Source organism: Rhyacophila brunnea, unplaced genomic scaffold, assembly GCF_057557595.1.
Source record: "Rhyacophila brunnea isolate RB1 unplaced genomic scaffold, BYU_Rbru_1.0 scaffold_1, whole genome shotgun sequence".
NCBI lineage: Eukaryota > Metazoa > Arthropoda > Insecta > Trichoptera > Rhyacophilidae > Rhyacophila > Rhyacophila brunnea.
Genome location: NW_028232751.1, coordinates 51,510,300 through 51,529,662, shown reverse-complemented (window position 1 = coordinate 51,529,662; position 19,363 = coordinate 51,510,300). Strand labels below are relative to the sequence as shown.

General features: G+C 34.1%; 1 protein-coding gene across 2 annotated transcripts in view; it reads left to right on the top strand.

The window, feature by feature from the left end:
• Positions 1-19,363, top strand: part of LOC147079929 (WD repeat-containing protein 47) — a 228,462-nt gene that overhangs the window by 70,190 nt on the left and 138,909 nt on the right. For both annotated transcript variants that reach the window (XM_085946755.1, XM_085946762.1), the window contains exon 4: positions 16,681-16,726. In XM_085946755.1, the coding sequence (XP_085802881.1) occupies positions 16,681-16,726 (46 nt within the window). The remainder of the gene's footprint in view (positions 1-16,680; positions 16,727-19,363) is intronic.

The following is a 19,363-nucleotide window of genomic DNA, read 5'->3' as shown; positions in this document are numbered from 1 at the left end:
CGAGTTCCCTTGCCCATAACAAAACCTGCTTGTTCCTTGGGTATTTGTCGGTCGATGAAATGCTTCAGACGTCTGCTGATTATATGTAATAAGATCTTGCTTGCATGTGAAATAAGTGAGATTGTTCGATAGTTTTCACATTTACGTGAGGAACCTTCCTTTTTTGTGCAGGGGGATCAAAATTGACTCTGTCCAGTCCTTGGACCATACACCACTTAATGAGTAACAGAATATACTAATAGTAATAAAATAACTAATAACAATTCGTGATATTCCATCATAGTTCGTCCTGCGGCGGTTATTTTTCCGTAAAGAATTAATAATACTTGGTCCCGTAATACAGAGTTTGGTGATTCATTTTTGTTCCCGTTTGTGTGATATCATAATTTGCAATATCATTTTTTTAAGCACGTCTTACTAGAGTGCGTAATTATTAATATTGCCTATGATTATAGCCAGACGAATGGCCTTTAACCGCAGGGGAATTTGCACCGGTCATCATTTTATAGATAATATATTATGTAGATAACTAACTATGCCAACGGTAAATTAGTGCAATAATTTACTCTTGCTGTTTTACATTGTGATATACTTATATATATATATATTTTCAGCTGGGGTCGATCCACTGCTGGATGAATGCCTCCCCCAGCTCCCTCCACTCTTCTCGGTTCATTGCTTTTCTCTGCCACGTACTTCCACCAAACCTGACAAGTTCGTCAATCCAGCGGGTTTTGGGGCGCCCCTTTGGCCGCTTAGTGCCCCTCGATGTGTTGGTGTCAAATTGGTCTTAATTAATTTTCTTAAATTACTTATATGTCATTTGTCACCAACAGGTTTTATCCCCAGTCCTTGAATTATCAGATTTAGTCCACCTGTATATGCAATTCTGAATTACGACATAAAATAATTCTACGCTTTATTTACCTAAATTTTGGGATTTCACATGACACGATTTATGTAAATTTCTGTACTAATTTTATCTAGTTAAATCAATGACATTATTAATGGACGACGCACTCAGTACAGCAGCTAGCAAGTAAATTCGCCCATAGTGACATTCGCACGTGCATAGGTAGACGTCACGCAATATCCATTATGCGATATCACGCATCGGAAATTTATAGCAATATCACCTTTATTGTAACGGCGTTAGAACAGTGTTTCTAGTATCAATGTTCGTTTGAGCGAACCTGTTCGAACCGAACCATTCGGCAGACCCAACAAAAAGTTTCGGAAATTTATAGCAATATCACCTTTATTGTAATGGCGTTAGAACAGATTATGCTATTCGGCAGACCCGACAAAAACAGTGAGTGTCATTTTTTTTCCAGATGCTTCGTCCATATTAATGTCATTGAGTTAAATAGACTGCCATAATTTGTGTGTATGCTCCAATTCCGCGCCCCCACAGCAATAAAGATAGGAAAAACGTGGGCCGTTTCATATAGATTTTCATATACATACTATTTTCTTGCATTTTTCAACGTCCAGTAGGGTTTCTCTCTATCGCCTATTGACATGTTTACCTCCTTTCAGTTACTCAATCAGTAACATGGCGAACTTCTTGTGTTGAATTACAATCAATCTTACTTGAATTATAATATTGTAGTTTTTCATTCATTATTACGTTATGTGTGTATTCTGTAACGTAAAAAACTTTGCTAATTGACACTGGGACTTATTTTGTTTTTTTTTCGGTTTTCAATGTAATCCAAATAATATATTCAAATGTATGGATTTTCGTATTTAAACTGTTTCATTGCTTTCCCCTAATTAAAAAAAATGTAGTGTTGATAAAAAGTAAACTTAACCTTGTGTATCTCGTTACATGGATAAAATTAATTTGTTACAATCTATAAGTAATGGGTCACTCCTGTTGTCATATTGTATATTGTGTAACATAATATTGGGATTCGATTTGAAACAAATTTATTCAATATAAAAAAAAATGTTTTAATTTATCTCTACATTTTGTATTGGCTAATTTAATAGTTTCATTAATCCAGACTCGAGGTTGTAGTCGAGGAATCTCGTCTCAGAAAATGTGAATCTAGAGAATTCTCATTTCTTGAGAAATTATCAATTTGAATATGGAGAATTCGAGAAATTGTTACTAAAAAAAAGTAACAAAGGAAACTTGAAATGTATAAATAAACCAGTAAATTCGCGGGTGAATTTTTTTTGGTGAGAAAATAAAAAGAAATCTCGAATTTGATCTCATACGGATTCGGCCGGCATACTAAATACTTGGCAGGTTGAATTGAAAAAAAAATAGAGATCCGACGAACTAAAAGAAGAGCTAAAAAAGCACTCTAGTTTGATTGTGAACAGATTTTTTTGATAAAAACAATAAAATTTCGACATGGAGAGGTAAAAAGAAAAAAAGTCAATATTTCAATTAATAAATCTCGAATTCTCAAGAAAACAAATTTTCTAGAATTCGAGTATTGAAAAAGTCAATATACTATAATCTTCAAGTACTCATAGCCGGAGAGCATCGAGTCCGAATTTGCTGAGAATTTGATTGAAATTACCTACATAGATTGTAATACCTGTCCACCCAATTTCACATTACAGAAACCCATTTTATTTCTCTCTTTCCCTCTTCTCTTCTAGAAAGGGATCTGCCGATCAGGAGGAGGAGTGAGGACTCCAATTCTGTTAAAGAACTCTACAATTTTGCCAAGCTCTTTCACCCACACCAGGGCACCTTTCAATTCGTCGACATTCTCAAAGATATCCGCAATTCGCAGCTGTAGGTACTCTGTGTCGTTAATATTTTGGGCATTGTACTGCTATGTGTACAATGCCGTGACCTGTTCTTAGCCTCAGATCAGCTTGAGATCATTTCTTTTTAAACACATGAGTTTTATGCAGATTTAAAAATTTTCTATATTTCAACATATTATATTTCTCAATTATTTGTTAACACCCCCGATCCAACGATGGCGTAATATATTTCTAAGCAACCGTAAATTAGCAGCCTAAAATGGTAATAGGTAAATGTGTTTTTAATGTATGCATCATTCTACAGGCAAATAATACAATATGAATACATAATTAGTGCAATAGTGTGAAGTGTTTTATACATATACCATCGGATCGGTGTTAATTAAAACAATCAAGTGGTCAAATTAGATATAATATATTAATGTACCGTTCCGCTGTTAATAATATAAACGCCACTAGTGACATAATATTATTGTTAATTTACAAAAGATATTTCGTTATCACACTTATCACAGACATAATATATACTCGCATGTAATATTAACAGGGGCGTTAGAAGGAGGCTTTGCGCCCAAGTCAGTGACAAAAAATGCGCCCTTGTAAATGCAAAACTTGTACACTGCCACTGTGATGATTTTATGTGAATGTTTTATTTTGAAGAGAAAAATGCCTTTAAGAACCCACATGCCCAACGTAGGTCAAAATGGAATTTTATGATATTTTCAGAGCATAACCCTAGACATTCATTAAACGTTGTAGGTAATCTATTTATATAGTTTTGAAGCCTTATCATCCTTTATATTTAATGACTGCATAAAGTATTTTCATTACATAACATAGTATTCTTTTAAACCTCTCAATCTAATGTTTTAGAATATAGTCATATTTCAGTATATCCATGTGCAGTGGTGTTAAGATTTTTTAAATTTATTAATTTTTAATCGAATTTCTAAAACCATTAGTAAAATTAATGTTAACATTGTATAGTGAAATATTTACGATAAAAAATATATTTTATTATCTCTGTGATCCCAAATTTGACAAGAATTAGGCTTATTAAAAAAATGGGCACGCTTAACACATTTGAAGATAATTTAAAAAAAAGATACTGATTATAAGCTATGTCTTTGACCATCCAAATGTGATAAAACATCCTACGAATAATGATTGTTTTATAATAATTATTGACCTAAGAATACAGTAGTATTTTTTTGAAATACGCCATTTCTATTAGCATTTCCCAGTGGTTAAGCTATAGCATACCGCCGTAACCATAAATTGACAGACGATAACTGAAGTAGGGAGTATAAGATGAGCATGTTAACGCGCGTGTTTGAATATGTACCTAATCGAAAAAAAAAGTTTTTTTTAAACGGGTTGGAGCGGACTCTTTTTTGAGTTGCTCTCGAAAATCGTCTTTTATTATCTGTCTCTTGCCACTTAGAATTAATTTTAGGGCGAAAATTTAATAATAATAAAAAAACATCCGGAGCAGTGGAGCACTACACATTTTCGGTGGTCCGGCTCCACTCCTGCTCCGGGTAAAATCTCGTTGCTCCACTGCTCCATGCTCTTTCTTCGAGCTCCGCTCCAACGCTCTGCCACAAACTAATACATATGGATAACATTTACGGTGGTTACATAATAAAAATGACTTAATAGAATCAATCATATTGTTTTGATGTGTTATGAAATTCTTGCAATATTTGAGTACCTAACTGGTTGCTATAAACTTTACCAATATAGAATCGCCGAGTTTGCGAAGCGTTGATTATGCCATGTATAAATAACAATATTGTGACACAGGTGTCTTTGGTTTGCGGATGGATGTTAAGTTAAGTGCATTCATTGCATTACGAGGTAAATATGTATACGACTGATACTACTTAGGCCTAGTAACCGGTCACCTAATATACCATAATTTAATTAGTTACCGTTAATTAAGACCAATGTAAATGCATACATTATTACTATATCAGTCTAGCAACTTCAATACAATGTAAACATAACGTCACGTAACGCTATACATTCACGGTTGGTGGTCATTCTTGTCTTTCTTTCCTCGACGTCTCGGGCTCGTCGCAGAAGCCATACTTACGACAAAATGTGATCAAGTGGTTGGGTGTGTAGGCACTCTCTTTGTTTTTACCATATTATATTATTGTAATAATTATTTTCATTTAACTATTTCTGATATTATATTCACTGATGGCGAACATATGGCACGCGAGTGTTTTATGTCGAAGAAAAAATTAGATAAATATAATATGTATATGTTACGCCGAATGTGCGAAATTGAATATTACATGAAATGGGCAAAATTTTGCCTAAATCCCGCAAGCCCGTTGCCTTATTCATGAATTAGGAAAAATATCTGCCAGGTGCGTGAATTCGTCAGTAATTTTTCTGCCTAGTTCATGCATTGGGCAAGTTAGATAGTAGCGCTACGGTGGTGTTTTTTGCAACTTAACCAAATGTGTCAAATGCTCATGCACTGGTCAAAATAGATGATCGCGCTCCGGTGGTGTTTTTTGCAACTAATCAAACTAACCAGATGTGTCAAAATGTCATTGATTATATAAAAATATACCAATCAATAACTACAATTACGTTCATCACCATTTACTATGCCAAAAAAAATCTAGAACTATAATATGATAACGGAAGAATTTTATTAAAAGGTATTTTCGCGATTTGATTCGTGCTTGGGTATCAATCGTACAATGGTCGATTGTTTATTTGTGCTAGTTTGTTGACACTTGTTAGCTAACCTCAAAATGGACATTCAGTTGAATTCTCTATCTCTAATCTATCAAAATCAGAGGTTCGCGGCGCGGCTTCCCCTGCCGCCTGTTGAGATCAGTGCGATAATATTAGGTATGTGTAGGGCAACATTTTGCCCATTTCATGTAATAGTCAATTTCGCACATTCGGCGTCACATATAGGTATATCTACTTAATTCGTGAAACGACGAAATTTATGCATAAATGACAGATCGCATTGTATAAAAAATGGCAGGCAGATACTCTTAAAGAATAAGCATTATTAATTGAGTTAGCATTTACTTGGTAGAATTCCATTTTATAAGAAATGAAAATATAATTAATATTAAATTCTTATGAAAAACTGCTCGGCACGTCAAACAGTTGGAAAATAATATTTTAAAAAATTTGGTACGCGTACGTAAAAGGTTCGCCAGCCCTGTTATAATATAATATGTTCCCGTATTGGACAAAAATAAGTGAAGTTCTGTCCAAAATATGTTTTCGTGTTGCAATGTCTACCGACATAATATAAATTTATTTTAACAAAGGAAAACATGAGAATGTCCACAATTTGTAACAAATTCTCAATTACTAATATTTTATGTATATTGATCAACTGATGTCTTTAAATTATATTTGTTTACTTTATAAAAATACTCAGTATTTTTCGTCAACAATTATATAAAAATATTCATATGATTCCAGCATTTTAAATATCCTAATTTCTTGAATCAATAATTGAGCGGGAATGCAAATCCTAGTGTGTATTGTTTATTTCCGTGATTTCTTGCATACTATGCCAATTTGCGGAGTAAGTAGGTAGCTATTTACGTAGACTAATAATTATTGTTAGAAATAATTTGTTTTGATACTTAACCGTTGGAGATCTAAGCAAATATATTATTATGGCGTGTTTGATTTGTTTATAATAATCTTCTGAATGCATTTTTTAGAAAATCTGCATGAGTGAATGTCTGTACCATAGGTTGATAAAATATATCGAATTCTTACATACATCTAAATACAAACATATTGAATAAACTATTTTTTTATTCAACGAATAATACACAAGATTTGAGAATGTAACATTCTATATACCTAGGTACTGAATATACATGATTTGAAAACAATACACACTAGTAAAAAATTAATATGTATACTAAAACCGATAGCCAACATTAGAACGCAATTCGGTTCAGTAATATGCCCGTAGCTTAATTGGTAAAGCCTACCGGCGCGAATCCAGCAGGTACAGGTTCAAGTCCCGCCGGGTGTCGTATTTTTTTCTACAAAATGATTTTTTCTAGTGTGTATATGCATGAGATTTTTTCAAATTATGTATATACAATCATATTGTGTGATTTTCATTATATTTATCGAGTAAGCATTTCCCTGCTCTGCTCCATTCTACAATATTGTTAAATAAATTCAACAAATTAAATTCTCCAAAGGTGTTTTCTGTTTATCTGTACGATATAGGTATACGTTGTCAGCGAAAAAAGCAATTAGTTTTAAAGTGCCCATTGATGGTGTGAATACCAAAACCGAATTATAAGTAGATTTCGGGAAACATTTTACGTATGTAATTCAGTCTCATTAAATTATACGAAAACAGTTTATTCAATCATAACATAGCAAATTATTATGTTAACACATTCACAACATGATATTTACATTAAAAATATTAAAAAAAATAAATAGATACAGTAACTCCACTGAGTGAGTTAAAATGATCGTATAGTAAGAACGTATACGACAATTGTTGTCAAAATTCAGTTTCTCGTAAATGGAATATATCGATTGCCTGAAGTATAAAATTATACCTACATAATTTGGTCGAAGTTAGCTATTGTACTGAATTATAAATAAATATTCCTTGTAAGCCATACGTGGTTACATGCTTGTGTATTTTTATAATTAAATTACTATTCTCCATATTTTTACATTTTATTCTATTATCAATCATTATCACCTGCTGAAATTGTGACACACCTTTAAGTTATTTTTTTCCTCATTCTTTTTTAAAAAACGGCCTAATCGGAATTTGGGCATTAACGTGTGAATATAAACCAATACCGCTTTGCAAACATTTGTATATAACATACCTAATTTTGAAAACACTTCTGAGAAAATATCTAGCCTGGGGACCCGGCGATGCGAGTCGACCAGATATGTGAGATAAACACACATCACAAATTTGATTGAATAGTAAAAAAAAGTCGCCTGCGGCGCCATTTTCCTTCAATAATATTATTATTTAAAACTACCATGTGGTTGTACGATAGATACAATTTTTAATTGTGTATCAAAATATACAATAAAACACTAAATATACACATGGAAAGCGCTACTGTAGAGCATTGCACTGCCTTTATCCTTAGCGATAGGTAGGGGGGGGGGGGCGCCAAAGATCCTAGACGGGGGCCCGCTTCACGATGTGGGGCCCACGATTATAACCAATGGAAAAAATTCTTATTTGAAAAAAGTAAGACACCGGAATCGACCTGCATCTCTCGGGTATCGCGCCCATGCAGATAGAACTACTATGCTAAAGGAGTCATACTTAATTGTGTCAAACTTTAGCTTAACTAAACGCTTTTAATACCCACTAAAGTACTTTCCAAATTGAGCTACTATTGGCGATTGGCTTTTGTATTTTTAAATCAAAGTAGGTATTACTTTATATATTTATAATATATTTTCTCAGAAGTGTTTTCAAAATTATGTATGTTCAATAATAAGACACATATTCTTTAAAAGTACTGACGGGTTGCCAACTCAGAATAATCTGGAGTGTAGACTAAATCCAGACGTACGGTTAGCCGAACTAAATGTCAGTTTATTCTCTAACTTACAATTCCAAGTTTTTTTTTACATCGGACTTGTCATGATCGAGATACATTTTATGTGTACTAACAGAGAATAGCTGCCTAGGTCGGTCCAACCAGCTGTTGTCACCACCGGGCCGAGTCGTCCGACCTGATCGTTACGAAGGCAAATTTCGTTCGAAGGATTTGAACCCGTATAATCCACGGTATCGCGCCAATATGCTTTAATGTGCTCCCGTCGAGTATCGTATTTTTTTTACAATTGTGATTTTTTATATCTGAGGTGTTTTCAAGTTATGTATTTTCAATAATGGATTGTTACATTCTCAAATCTTGTGTATGATTCGTTGAATAAAAGAAATGGTGTATTAATATTATTCGTTTATGGAGAGATATATCTTGTTCTAAATTAGGCATTGCAGACGGATGTTCTCGAGAAAACTATTCAATTGAGATGTTTTTCAAACTTATTGACTCTTGGCTATGATTGGTGGATGCAATTCGCGAGGCAATTACATCCAATCTAATGCATTTAATCAAGGCTGGGGTTAGAGAATTCAATTTCGCCAGTGGGGACACACTTGGTAATATTGGTTGGAGAATGTATCTTTAAACGATATGGTGCAATGAGCTTCTTGATGTATTATGCATGTGGTTGTAAACTCAATATCTTTTTTACTACCTTATATATGCTGAACGCATAATGGCCGTTATATTGATCAATGATCATCAACCGCAAGGAAATTGCGGCTGATAATTGAGTCGTATATCTTCGCCTTTTATTGTTGTCGAAGTCAATTATTATAGTACGGGTATGCTCGTATATACAAGTAGGCCAGTGGTAGCGAACATATGGCACGCGAGATGATTTTGCATGTCATGCGATTGATTAAGAATTCTAAACATTTGTTGAATTGAATTGAATTGAATTGAATTTTAAACAATAACCAACACCATCTGTACATTGTAGTCTTATTTCAATGAAAACCAATAGGTATGACTGACAAAGTTTAAATTTCACTATTTATGGCGGATCTTAACAGCCTACCTCCAACCTTCGCCACTGGTAAGGTGTTACAAATTAAACAATAAAACTTGTTGTTTAATAAGCTTGATTTAGAAGAGCGCTGATGAGTAGGTATTAAAAAAAAGCCAATTGTCGCAGTTAGTATGTCGCCTCGTAGCATAGAAGATAATGTGTTTCAAAAAGAATTTTTCTATTGGTTATAATATATTTTCTCAGAAGTGTTTTTCAAAATTATGTATGTTCAACAAAACTTGTCTTTGACCATTGGTAAGAAATGCTCAGTATCCCATTCATCGGGAAAACGATAATTATTTGACTTCTTTTGGGTATTCATTGTACTCATCGTCAAAATATTCTCCTACTTTGCAAAGAGCCTACTACGCGACGGTAAGGGAAACCAGTTTCAATTCCGAGGATTCACACCGTCTCTTTCTTATTCTCATTCGGCGAGCTGTAGGGCAATATGAATCAAGTGAAGAAAATAAGCATGAATCCTTAATGCTTTTCCTTCAAATTTTAATGAAATTATATTATATTACAATTGACCCGTGATTCAATTCCTATGGTGCGATCGATCATAGTTCATCCTGCGATCTACGCGTTGGACATGCCTGGTATAGTAGTCAGCGTTGACAATTTAGCGTTTTTCTTGCCAGATCTAGCATTTTTCGATAGGCATCTAGCTTTCAAAAAACGCACGTGGCCTGTGGCGTTTTTATCAGCGTTTTTGATGCCTCCAAACGGCTTTAAATGTGTTGAAAAAACGCTAGATATTTAGTTTATTTATTTTCATGCGCATCAAATTTCTGACTTTCAGATACGTAATGCAGGTAGGTCGGTACCTATTTTATTGAGGAATAAAACCCGATGAAACAATTTCATGCGTTATTCAATGTTTTTGTATATTAATCCGAATTTCCACGTATGTAAAATAATAATTTTATTTATCGAAAAGGTATGTTCTTTAATTCTATATGTCTCCCCTACAAGAAAGAAGCTCTCTTCTTCAAACATGAAACGAAACTTTAATGCCATTGACACAATATAGGTAGGTATTTGTTGTTAATTTTGATTTATATTTCTGTTAACGTAGTAGGTATGTGGTTTTTACACTATCAACATTTTTTTCGATTTTTGCACTTTTTCGATACGTAAAACCAAAGGTACTGCGTTCTTGGTAGTATAAGTAAATTAACTTGAAATTTTACACAAAATCTAGCGGTTTTTATGTCTCGTCTGGCATGTTTTTGTCAACCACAGGTGGCAACACTGATAATAGAGTTCTTAGCAATAGCGCTATATGAATGTTCTGTAGCCTTTCCGAACAATGGTTTAGATCTCTTATTATTATATTAAGCCACGCTGACTGAAATTGAAGGGGTTATCGCAAGACAATGGATAATATGCCACATAATTATGAATTTTTGGATTTTGAATGAAACCAATTCCCAGGGCATACACTCACGTTTTACTAAGACACTTTAAAAAAAATACACTGATGTCTCAATAATTATGATCAATGTGTAGTTCTTACAAATTCAAATTTTGCTAAAAAAAATGGTTATAACTTATAACAATAATATGATATGCCATGGCAGTCAAAATTGATATCGGTTAGTCATCCACGCCTTCTGCTCCAAACAGAATAATTAGATGTGAGATATATCAAACATTTTCATGAGGATAGTAATTTTTCCTGTTACAATAGTGAACGAATAGGAACATTAAATTGCTCATATCTCCAAACTATGTTTCTGTGGCATATCATTGTCTTGCAATAACCCCTTCAATTGTAAAATAGTTACTGAATTTCTCATGATCATTTTAAAAGCTAATAGTGTCTGTCAAACTTTGTGTCGCGCACATTAGTGTAGTGATAGGTACCAAGTATGCCGCGAAACAATGTCTTTCTGGTATAAAAAATCTATGCCAGATGAGCTCCAGAAGACGATGGACGACGTTATTAAAGTTGTGAATTACATAATATCAAATGCCCTCAGTATTTCTTTGCGACCGGAAATAATTTCTTTCTACGATGCTGAAATTTCTTCATGTGGACAATTGGTGGCAAAGAAGAAGAGCGAACGAAAATATTATTACAATTATTGTTAAATTGCTCGCCGATAAAGAACTGTGGACCATTAAAGTAAAAAAAAAACCACGCCTTATTGCTTCCCCGGGGTAGGCCGTAGACGCTTCTTCAAATAAATATAAAATATTAAGTGCAGAAGCTAGTAGAAAATCTATATGAATCATTTTTGAAGTAGTTTCCATCACTTGCTTGTGAAATCTATGATTGGGTAATCAATCTTTTTGCAAGATACGGTGGTACACGCCTGACATTAACATAGGAAGAAATTTTATAGATTTTAAATCGATCCTGTGCACAGAGTCTCGTTTTCTGAGCCCTCTGGTTCATCAGAAGCTTGTCAGAATTTTGGATTTTGGATTTTCAAGAAGCTCGATTAGTTACTACGGCCATTAAATCTCTGTTGCATTTGTATCGTTGTATCTTTGCGAATTAGATTTTTCAGTGCTTATGGAAATAATAATATAAGAACGGGAACGATTGTAGATGGTAGATGAGATGTTAGAGTTGTATTTTGACATAATTACTTTACCAATATAAATTAATTTTAAGTTTTTGTGGGATTTTTATTTGGTATGCGATAAAATAACTTCTCCGGTGTACCGACGGCGTTCAAACACCGCAGCTCATAAATCACCATCTCCTAACGTCGAGATGAAATCCGTCATAAATAGATCACCGCATTACTTACTATCGAGTATCTTCGCGGCTAAATTAATTGAAAATTAATTAATCAATTGAGGTGCCTCTTTTCAAAAACCGATAAGTCTAAATATTTTGTTCTAATTTTAATTTCATTATTCCATCGTATTGCATTTTCAACAGCCGAGAAATATTTAATTAAGTACCTATACTAAATATAAGAAATAATAATTAAAAGATAAAAATAACTTTTTATATACAACGTTTTTAAATTTTCTGTTGAATCATATAACTTGACTTGACTAGCTTAAACGATCAAAAAAATTGTACGTAATAGAAATACTGAATAAATATAGAATACTGAAATGTCATTTTGACATTTCATATTGATTTCCATAGTAACGCACGCATATATTAATAATTTAGTTGCTAGGACCCCAGCAACCAATAATAGTGTTTCACTTTTTACGGATTTCTTCCGAAATAATTTTTCATACAAAACAGAATTAACTGAAAATGAATTAAATTCTACTTAAAGATGGCTAAAAGTATTAAAAGAATGCATTGGCATCGTGTTCTTAAAAGTTTCAAATGTCTAGCTAGTCGGGAAGTTAGTTAAAAATCGATTGCAAGATTTGTACTGGATAAACAACCAACGGAAAAACAAGAGTACGACCTAATAAAAACGTTGTAAAAATCCTTTTAATTTATCGCGTTACACAAAGTTATTAAGTTTTTAAACATTTTTTTGTTTGCTTGTGATGGGTTTTGGAGGTTATAAATATGATTATTGTAGGAAATACACATAAATTATTTACGTATTTATTTTTATCTTTGATTATTACCATAGATTGACGTTTTTTAGAAATATATGACTTTAGTCTGTTATTATTTAATTCGTTTAAAATTTCATTTTGCAGTCTCTGTCACAGCCTCTCCTTGCTGTATACACTCTTCTGGGTAGTTCTCAGTCTTTCCTTGGTAGTGGGGGTTAGGTATTTTCTTATTTCTCGGATATCACTGACACGTATTGCTATTAAAATTTGTTTTATAGTCAACACAAGTCTGGAGTATAGAATGATTGTGAATACGATAACTTCTAGAATGCATTTGTACGGTCGTACTACTGCTCGTACATACCATTAGACATGGATTCAGCATTGTCGATTCTCGGGATTGGTTTATTTATTTATTTAAGAAAACAAAACAAATGAAAATTCAGGACATTCACGATATGAGATTTACGTTATAACAAATATTACTCTCACAAGAGAGAGAAAGAAAATAATAATAAAAAAACACAAACAATTTTTTACAATAAAATTTCAAATTGCAAAGTACATAATTGAAAATGTCTGTCTTTAGGGAGCGCATTTACTAGTCTTCCGCCCCTCGCTAATGGTGCCTGATAGGCTTGACTCGAGGAAACAGTTCTGACCCAGAATAGCTCATGACTGCTACCACGTAGGTAACTGACGGGCGCATATAATTTTAAATTCTTTAGAACGCCAGGATTGGAAACTATACCTCGTGATAACAGCCAAAAATGTTTCAAGAGCAGAAGTGACCTACGATATTCAAGAGAGTGAAAAGTGAGCATGCCTTGTAGAGAGGCAGTCGGAAAGTAATCGTTTGAGTATTGAAAGTAAAATAAATTTTATTATTTTGGAGAAATATTTGGTGGTATTTCTGTATATAAACACTCCATCTGTTTGTTTACTGGATATTATATGTTACTAATGCTAATGTTCGATCAAAGGGATTGCATATAGTTTTGGCTAACGAAATATTTATAAAAATAGGTAGGTATTGTAAATTGTCCAGGCCATGATTTATGATTATTAATGAAAAAACAATTATAATGTGATAACATAAAAACATAACGTTACTAATTTAGAACAAAGTGCAAAGTGTAGTAATACTTATTGTGGACCTTGAATGTCGCTACCCGTTGATTAACTTCTTCCACGATGTACCACAAAACGCATCTGCACCCGCCTTCGAGGCTCGCGAAGATGTTCGACGAGAAGAACTTCAGTATGAACCATCACGACCCTGGATGTCCAGTCTCCAGGGTCGCTTCGTCTCCGTCTTCGTCCAGATCTAATTCATCTTGCTCCAATAGAAATGGGTAACGTGTATTGTATATTTAATGATATAGCTTGCATAGTCCGCTACTTCCACTTTTAAAGCATTTATATCGATTGCTATTTTCATCTATTCTGTTAATTCGTGCAAAATGTGCAGTATTCCGCCCTTCACAAAGATATTATTGTCCTCCCAGCCAACCGCTTTTCAATATTATATAAATCTTACGCTATTAATGTAAATAGGTTACCTACTTACGTAATATACCTATTTAGCGCCGGCTAGACGCTCATTCACCACAAGCTTACCTGCGCAAACCGGTTTGTATCGGGAAGCCCGTGTGTATGGACGGGAAAACTGTAGCCAGCGCAAACCGAAAAGCGCTATAAAAGTGTTTCGTATTTTTTGCACAAACTATACCGCACAGGCAAATCGCTGCCGTCTAGCCGGCGCATTTGGCTAATATTTACAGCGAATGGGACATGAATCCATAATCATTGCATTTCAGGCGTTCATACTGCTTTAAGCTACATATGTATGTAGGTACTCACTAATCACGACGAAATTTCCTAACAATATGTATTATTTTAATTCCGTTACAATTTTGGCGATCATCTTTTCTAATTTTAAATTGTTCCCAATCTTGATTCCTAGACGCTGTAGGGATTTTCAATTTTGTTTAGTTATTTATTTTATTTATAGTTAATAATTTTCACTTTTTTTATTCAAATGAAATAATATGCAAGATATGTAGAGTTATTTATTGAGTATTTGTAGATAGGTTTTCATAACACCTCACAAACATACATACCTTCTTCGAATTTACATTTTTGCCTAACCTCCGCAATGTTGGTCATTCTACACTCCCCCAAACAGACTGCTTCGCATCCAAACTTTTCCAGGCTGGTCGATTCAAGTCCATACGGTGGGGTTGGGCTCCCCCGTATGCGACATACTGCATTTTCGAAATAATGTCGATGACAGATTCTTTTTGTTTATATTACAAATCACCGATTTAGATCAGTATCAGTAACCACCAGTAACAACTGATGAGTGATGACAGTGGTGAGTGATGAGCGTGATGACCATGGCCCCCACAAGAGGGGGGCTGACATGGCTCTAGCCTGGGGGCCCGTGCTCAGGTGGGCCCGGCGTGGCGAGTTAACCAGATAAGTGAGATAAACACATATCACAAATAATTTGCTCTAATAGTAAAAAAGTCGCCTGCATCGATATTGTCCTTCAATAATATTTTTATACAATTTCTGTACAATGTTTAATTGTGTATGGATTACTCGACAACTCCATAATAATTCAAATGGATGTAAGTATTAAAAAACACTAAATATAAACATTAATTTTACCGCGTACACCATTTGGAAAACGCTACTGTAGTGCATCACATTGCCTTTATCCTTAGGGATAGGTAGGGGGGCCCGATTCAGGATGTGGGGGCCACGGTGATGACTCATTCTTGTCAGTCACATTCTTGCTTCTAATGATGTTAGACGTACTCACGTACAGCTAGATTAATCATTCGATTTTTAATTAATGTCAGTATGTCGCTTGGATCCATTGATCTTCGATCTAGTTCTAGGTAGGACACGTGGGTTATACATTTAGTCATATTATCATCATCATCATCATCAGCCTGAATCTATCCTCTGCTGGATGAAGTCCTCTTCAAGCTGCTTCTATTTCTTTCGGTCCTGTGCGTCGCGCTGCCACGTACTTCCGCAGAACTTTATCATTTCATCGTTCCAGCGGCCTCTAGGTCTACCTTGCGGACGTTTTGTACCTCTTCGATACCACTGGATGACTAAATTTGTCCAACGATTGTCTCTTTTTCGAGCTATGTGTCCAGCCCATCTCCATTTGAGGCTTTTAATGAACTCTATTACGTCGCAAACCCTTGTCTGCCTCCTTATCCACTCATTCCTCTTTTAGTCCTTTCGCGTTATGCCCAGCATGCACCTCTTCATACCACGTTGTGCTACTCAAAGTTTCTGGATCTCAAACACCGGTCGAACACTTTGCGCTTCAGGCACATTGGAAGGTCACTTTTGAAGACATCATTCAGGCGGCCAAAAGCATTACAGCCTAGCTTTACTCTGCGAACAATTTCATCAAATATACATCCATCTATAGACACTCGTCGTCCCAGATAGATGTAGTTTTTCACCAGTTTGAGCTGAGTGCCATTGATGAGGATCTCTTTTTGGCCCGCAAAGCAGTTGAACATGACTTTCGTCTTTGTTACATTTGTTTTCAAACCTACTTTGTTGCTTACTTCAGCGAGTTCCTGCATTCTGCTTTGGAGGTCTTCTGATAATTACTAATTTGTTGATTTATGTAAAGTGATGTATACGTTTTATTAATTAAATGTAATCATACGTGCACGTTCACGTTGTTTGTTATGTATTAGATTATTAATTATTATAACATATTGTTTTGTTATGTATTAGATTATTATTTATTATAACACATTGTTTTGTTTTGTTTTCCAGAAACGGAGTACAGAATTATGCACCAGCAGTCCCGGCAGCAGATGTGGTAAGTTGCTTATTATTTCCCTTCTTTCCAGTAGGCACATGAATTAGTGCGTCTATCAATATTAAAAAATATTTTTTCTGACATTGTCATGTTACGATTAAGTAGTTATTGTATTCTTTCGCGTATTCGCTCGTATGACGGTCGGAAATGTTGGAACCAACATTTTTTTAAAGTATGATACCGGGTTTTGTTCCAGTGGAGAAATTGAATGGGGTTCTGTTCCGGTTCTCTTTAAAGAACTAATCAGTATATTATTTATTACACGTGTGCTCATGTGTACCCATACAGTACTAATATTTTTTGCCAGAATTGGAATTCAACTTTTTAAAGAATAATTCTACTTTTAAGTCCATTGCCTTTATGACTACACGTTAGTAAACCATTTCTTTTATTTAACGAATAATTCACAAGATTTTGAGAATGTAACATTCCATATATTGAACATACATAACTTGAGAACGCCTCAGATATATACCCACTAGAAAAATGATATTTAAAAAAAATACGATGCTCGACGGGTTTTGAACCCGTATAACCACTGGTACCGCGCCAACTTTGCATTAAGGTAACTAATATTCCTTGATTTAATACACAAAAACTGATGGTCAATACAACGCAGTTTGATAAGCATTTCATGTATGACTTACTAGGTAAATTGACGTAATTAGATAGGAAGCTCGTAACGTAATTGGTTAATGCACAGTTGGTGCGATACCAGTGGTTATACGTGTTCTAATCCCGTCGAGCATCGTATTTTTTTTTTTAAAAAATATGATTTTTTCTAGTGGGTATTATATCTAAGGTGTTTTCAAGTTACGTATGTTTTACACTCCACACGTTAGCGTTTTTTAGTTTAGTCATTGTATTTTTCTATAAATATTGTTAACAATGGTAGGCACCATCGTCCTATAATTGAAGATAGAATTTTAAACCGCAGGGTCTGTAATCAGCATTCAGTTTCTGTGCGTTAATTATTGCAATCATTGATCCATATTTCTTCCAAATAATGGTGCTGTAATGACTGTCAATAGCGATCGATTCCGTTGGATATTCCGGAATTTATTTTAGTCACCATTTAAAGATAATATGGATCTGACAAACTTGTGGTTACTGAAGGACCGTTTCAAGATTACTGGTCCTCAATAAAAAAAAAACCTTCACACCAAGACGCTTTATTTTACTGTAGCTACGCTACATAATATCTCGTGCTATACTTCTCAATAGCCTCAGCACACCTGTTAAGTTATCACAGCTTTTCTTGTAGATCAGTAATGTTTATAAAGGTGATTTTATGGCTTAGTTTTTTTTAAATGTACGAATGAATAAACGTACTATAGTCAGGCATGTTTTATGCAAATCTTGTTAGTTGTTTACACGTGACTGGGCACGAATCCATTCAATTGTCAGCGAGTGCTTATCTAAAGATGCATCCTTTGTGTGGGTTCAAAGTAATCAGAGTATGAAATCAAATCGCAAATAATGCATGTATGCACCCGCGCATGTGCAGTGGCGCATCGAGGTTTGTATTTATTTGATCACATTATCGAGATGTTTCTTAAGTTTTTAAGACGACGCTCTGAACCCCTTTGAACAAGTTGTCCGTTATATAGCAGACATTTAAACAACCCCCCCCCCCCGAGTGTTATAATTATTGCCCCCACAACGGTGGGCTGACAGGGGTACAGAAGAACCAGCTTTATTGCGTCGAAATAAATTAATGGTGCTTTGGTTTGGAATTAAACTAGAAAAAAGTGATGGTTATTGATTGACCCAACATTTTAAGGTATTTTAAGTTTCAACGTGATATTTGCAACAACTTCTTAAATATATGACTAAATAAATAATTATAAGATAAAAAGAACTTTTTTTATATAGGTACCACGTTTTAAAATTTTCTGTTGAATCATATAAACTTGACAATTCTATGTATTAATAAATACTTTTTTTTGTACGTGATAGAAATAGGTACTGAATAAATATTATAGAATACTGAAATGTTATTTTGATATTTCATATTGATTTCCATAGTAACGCACGTATATATTAATAATTTAGTTGCTAGGACCACCCACTTAACCAACTGCAACCAATAATAGTATTATACTTTTTACGGATTTCTTCCGAAATAACTTTTCATACAAGACAGAATTAACTGAAAATGAATTCAATTCTACTTAAAGATGTCTAAAAGTATTAAAAGAATGCATTGGTATCGTGTTCTGATATATTCTAAAAGTTTCAAATGTCTAGCTAGTCGGGAAGTTAGTTAAAAATCGATTGCAAGATTTATACTGGATAAACAACCACCGGACAAACAAGAATACGAGCTAAGAAAAACGTGGTAAAATCATACATTAGTCAAAGAATTTATTTATAAGAATATAATATCATTAGTAAACGTGCTTTTTAAAAGTCAAAGTGATAATTTTGACGATAGTGATTAGGAATTGATTATTATGACGTTGCTTTAGAAACAAGTAGCAAAAATGGTGAATAATATTACGATAAATATATTTAATCGTATGAATAAAATATTTTTATTATAATATGTTCATTCCTTGCCGATTTTATACACGTTATATGCTTCGACTTATCGCATGATTTTGTATTTAAGCTCCATGAAATCCGTGTTTTTTT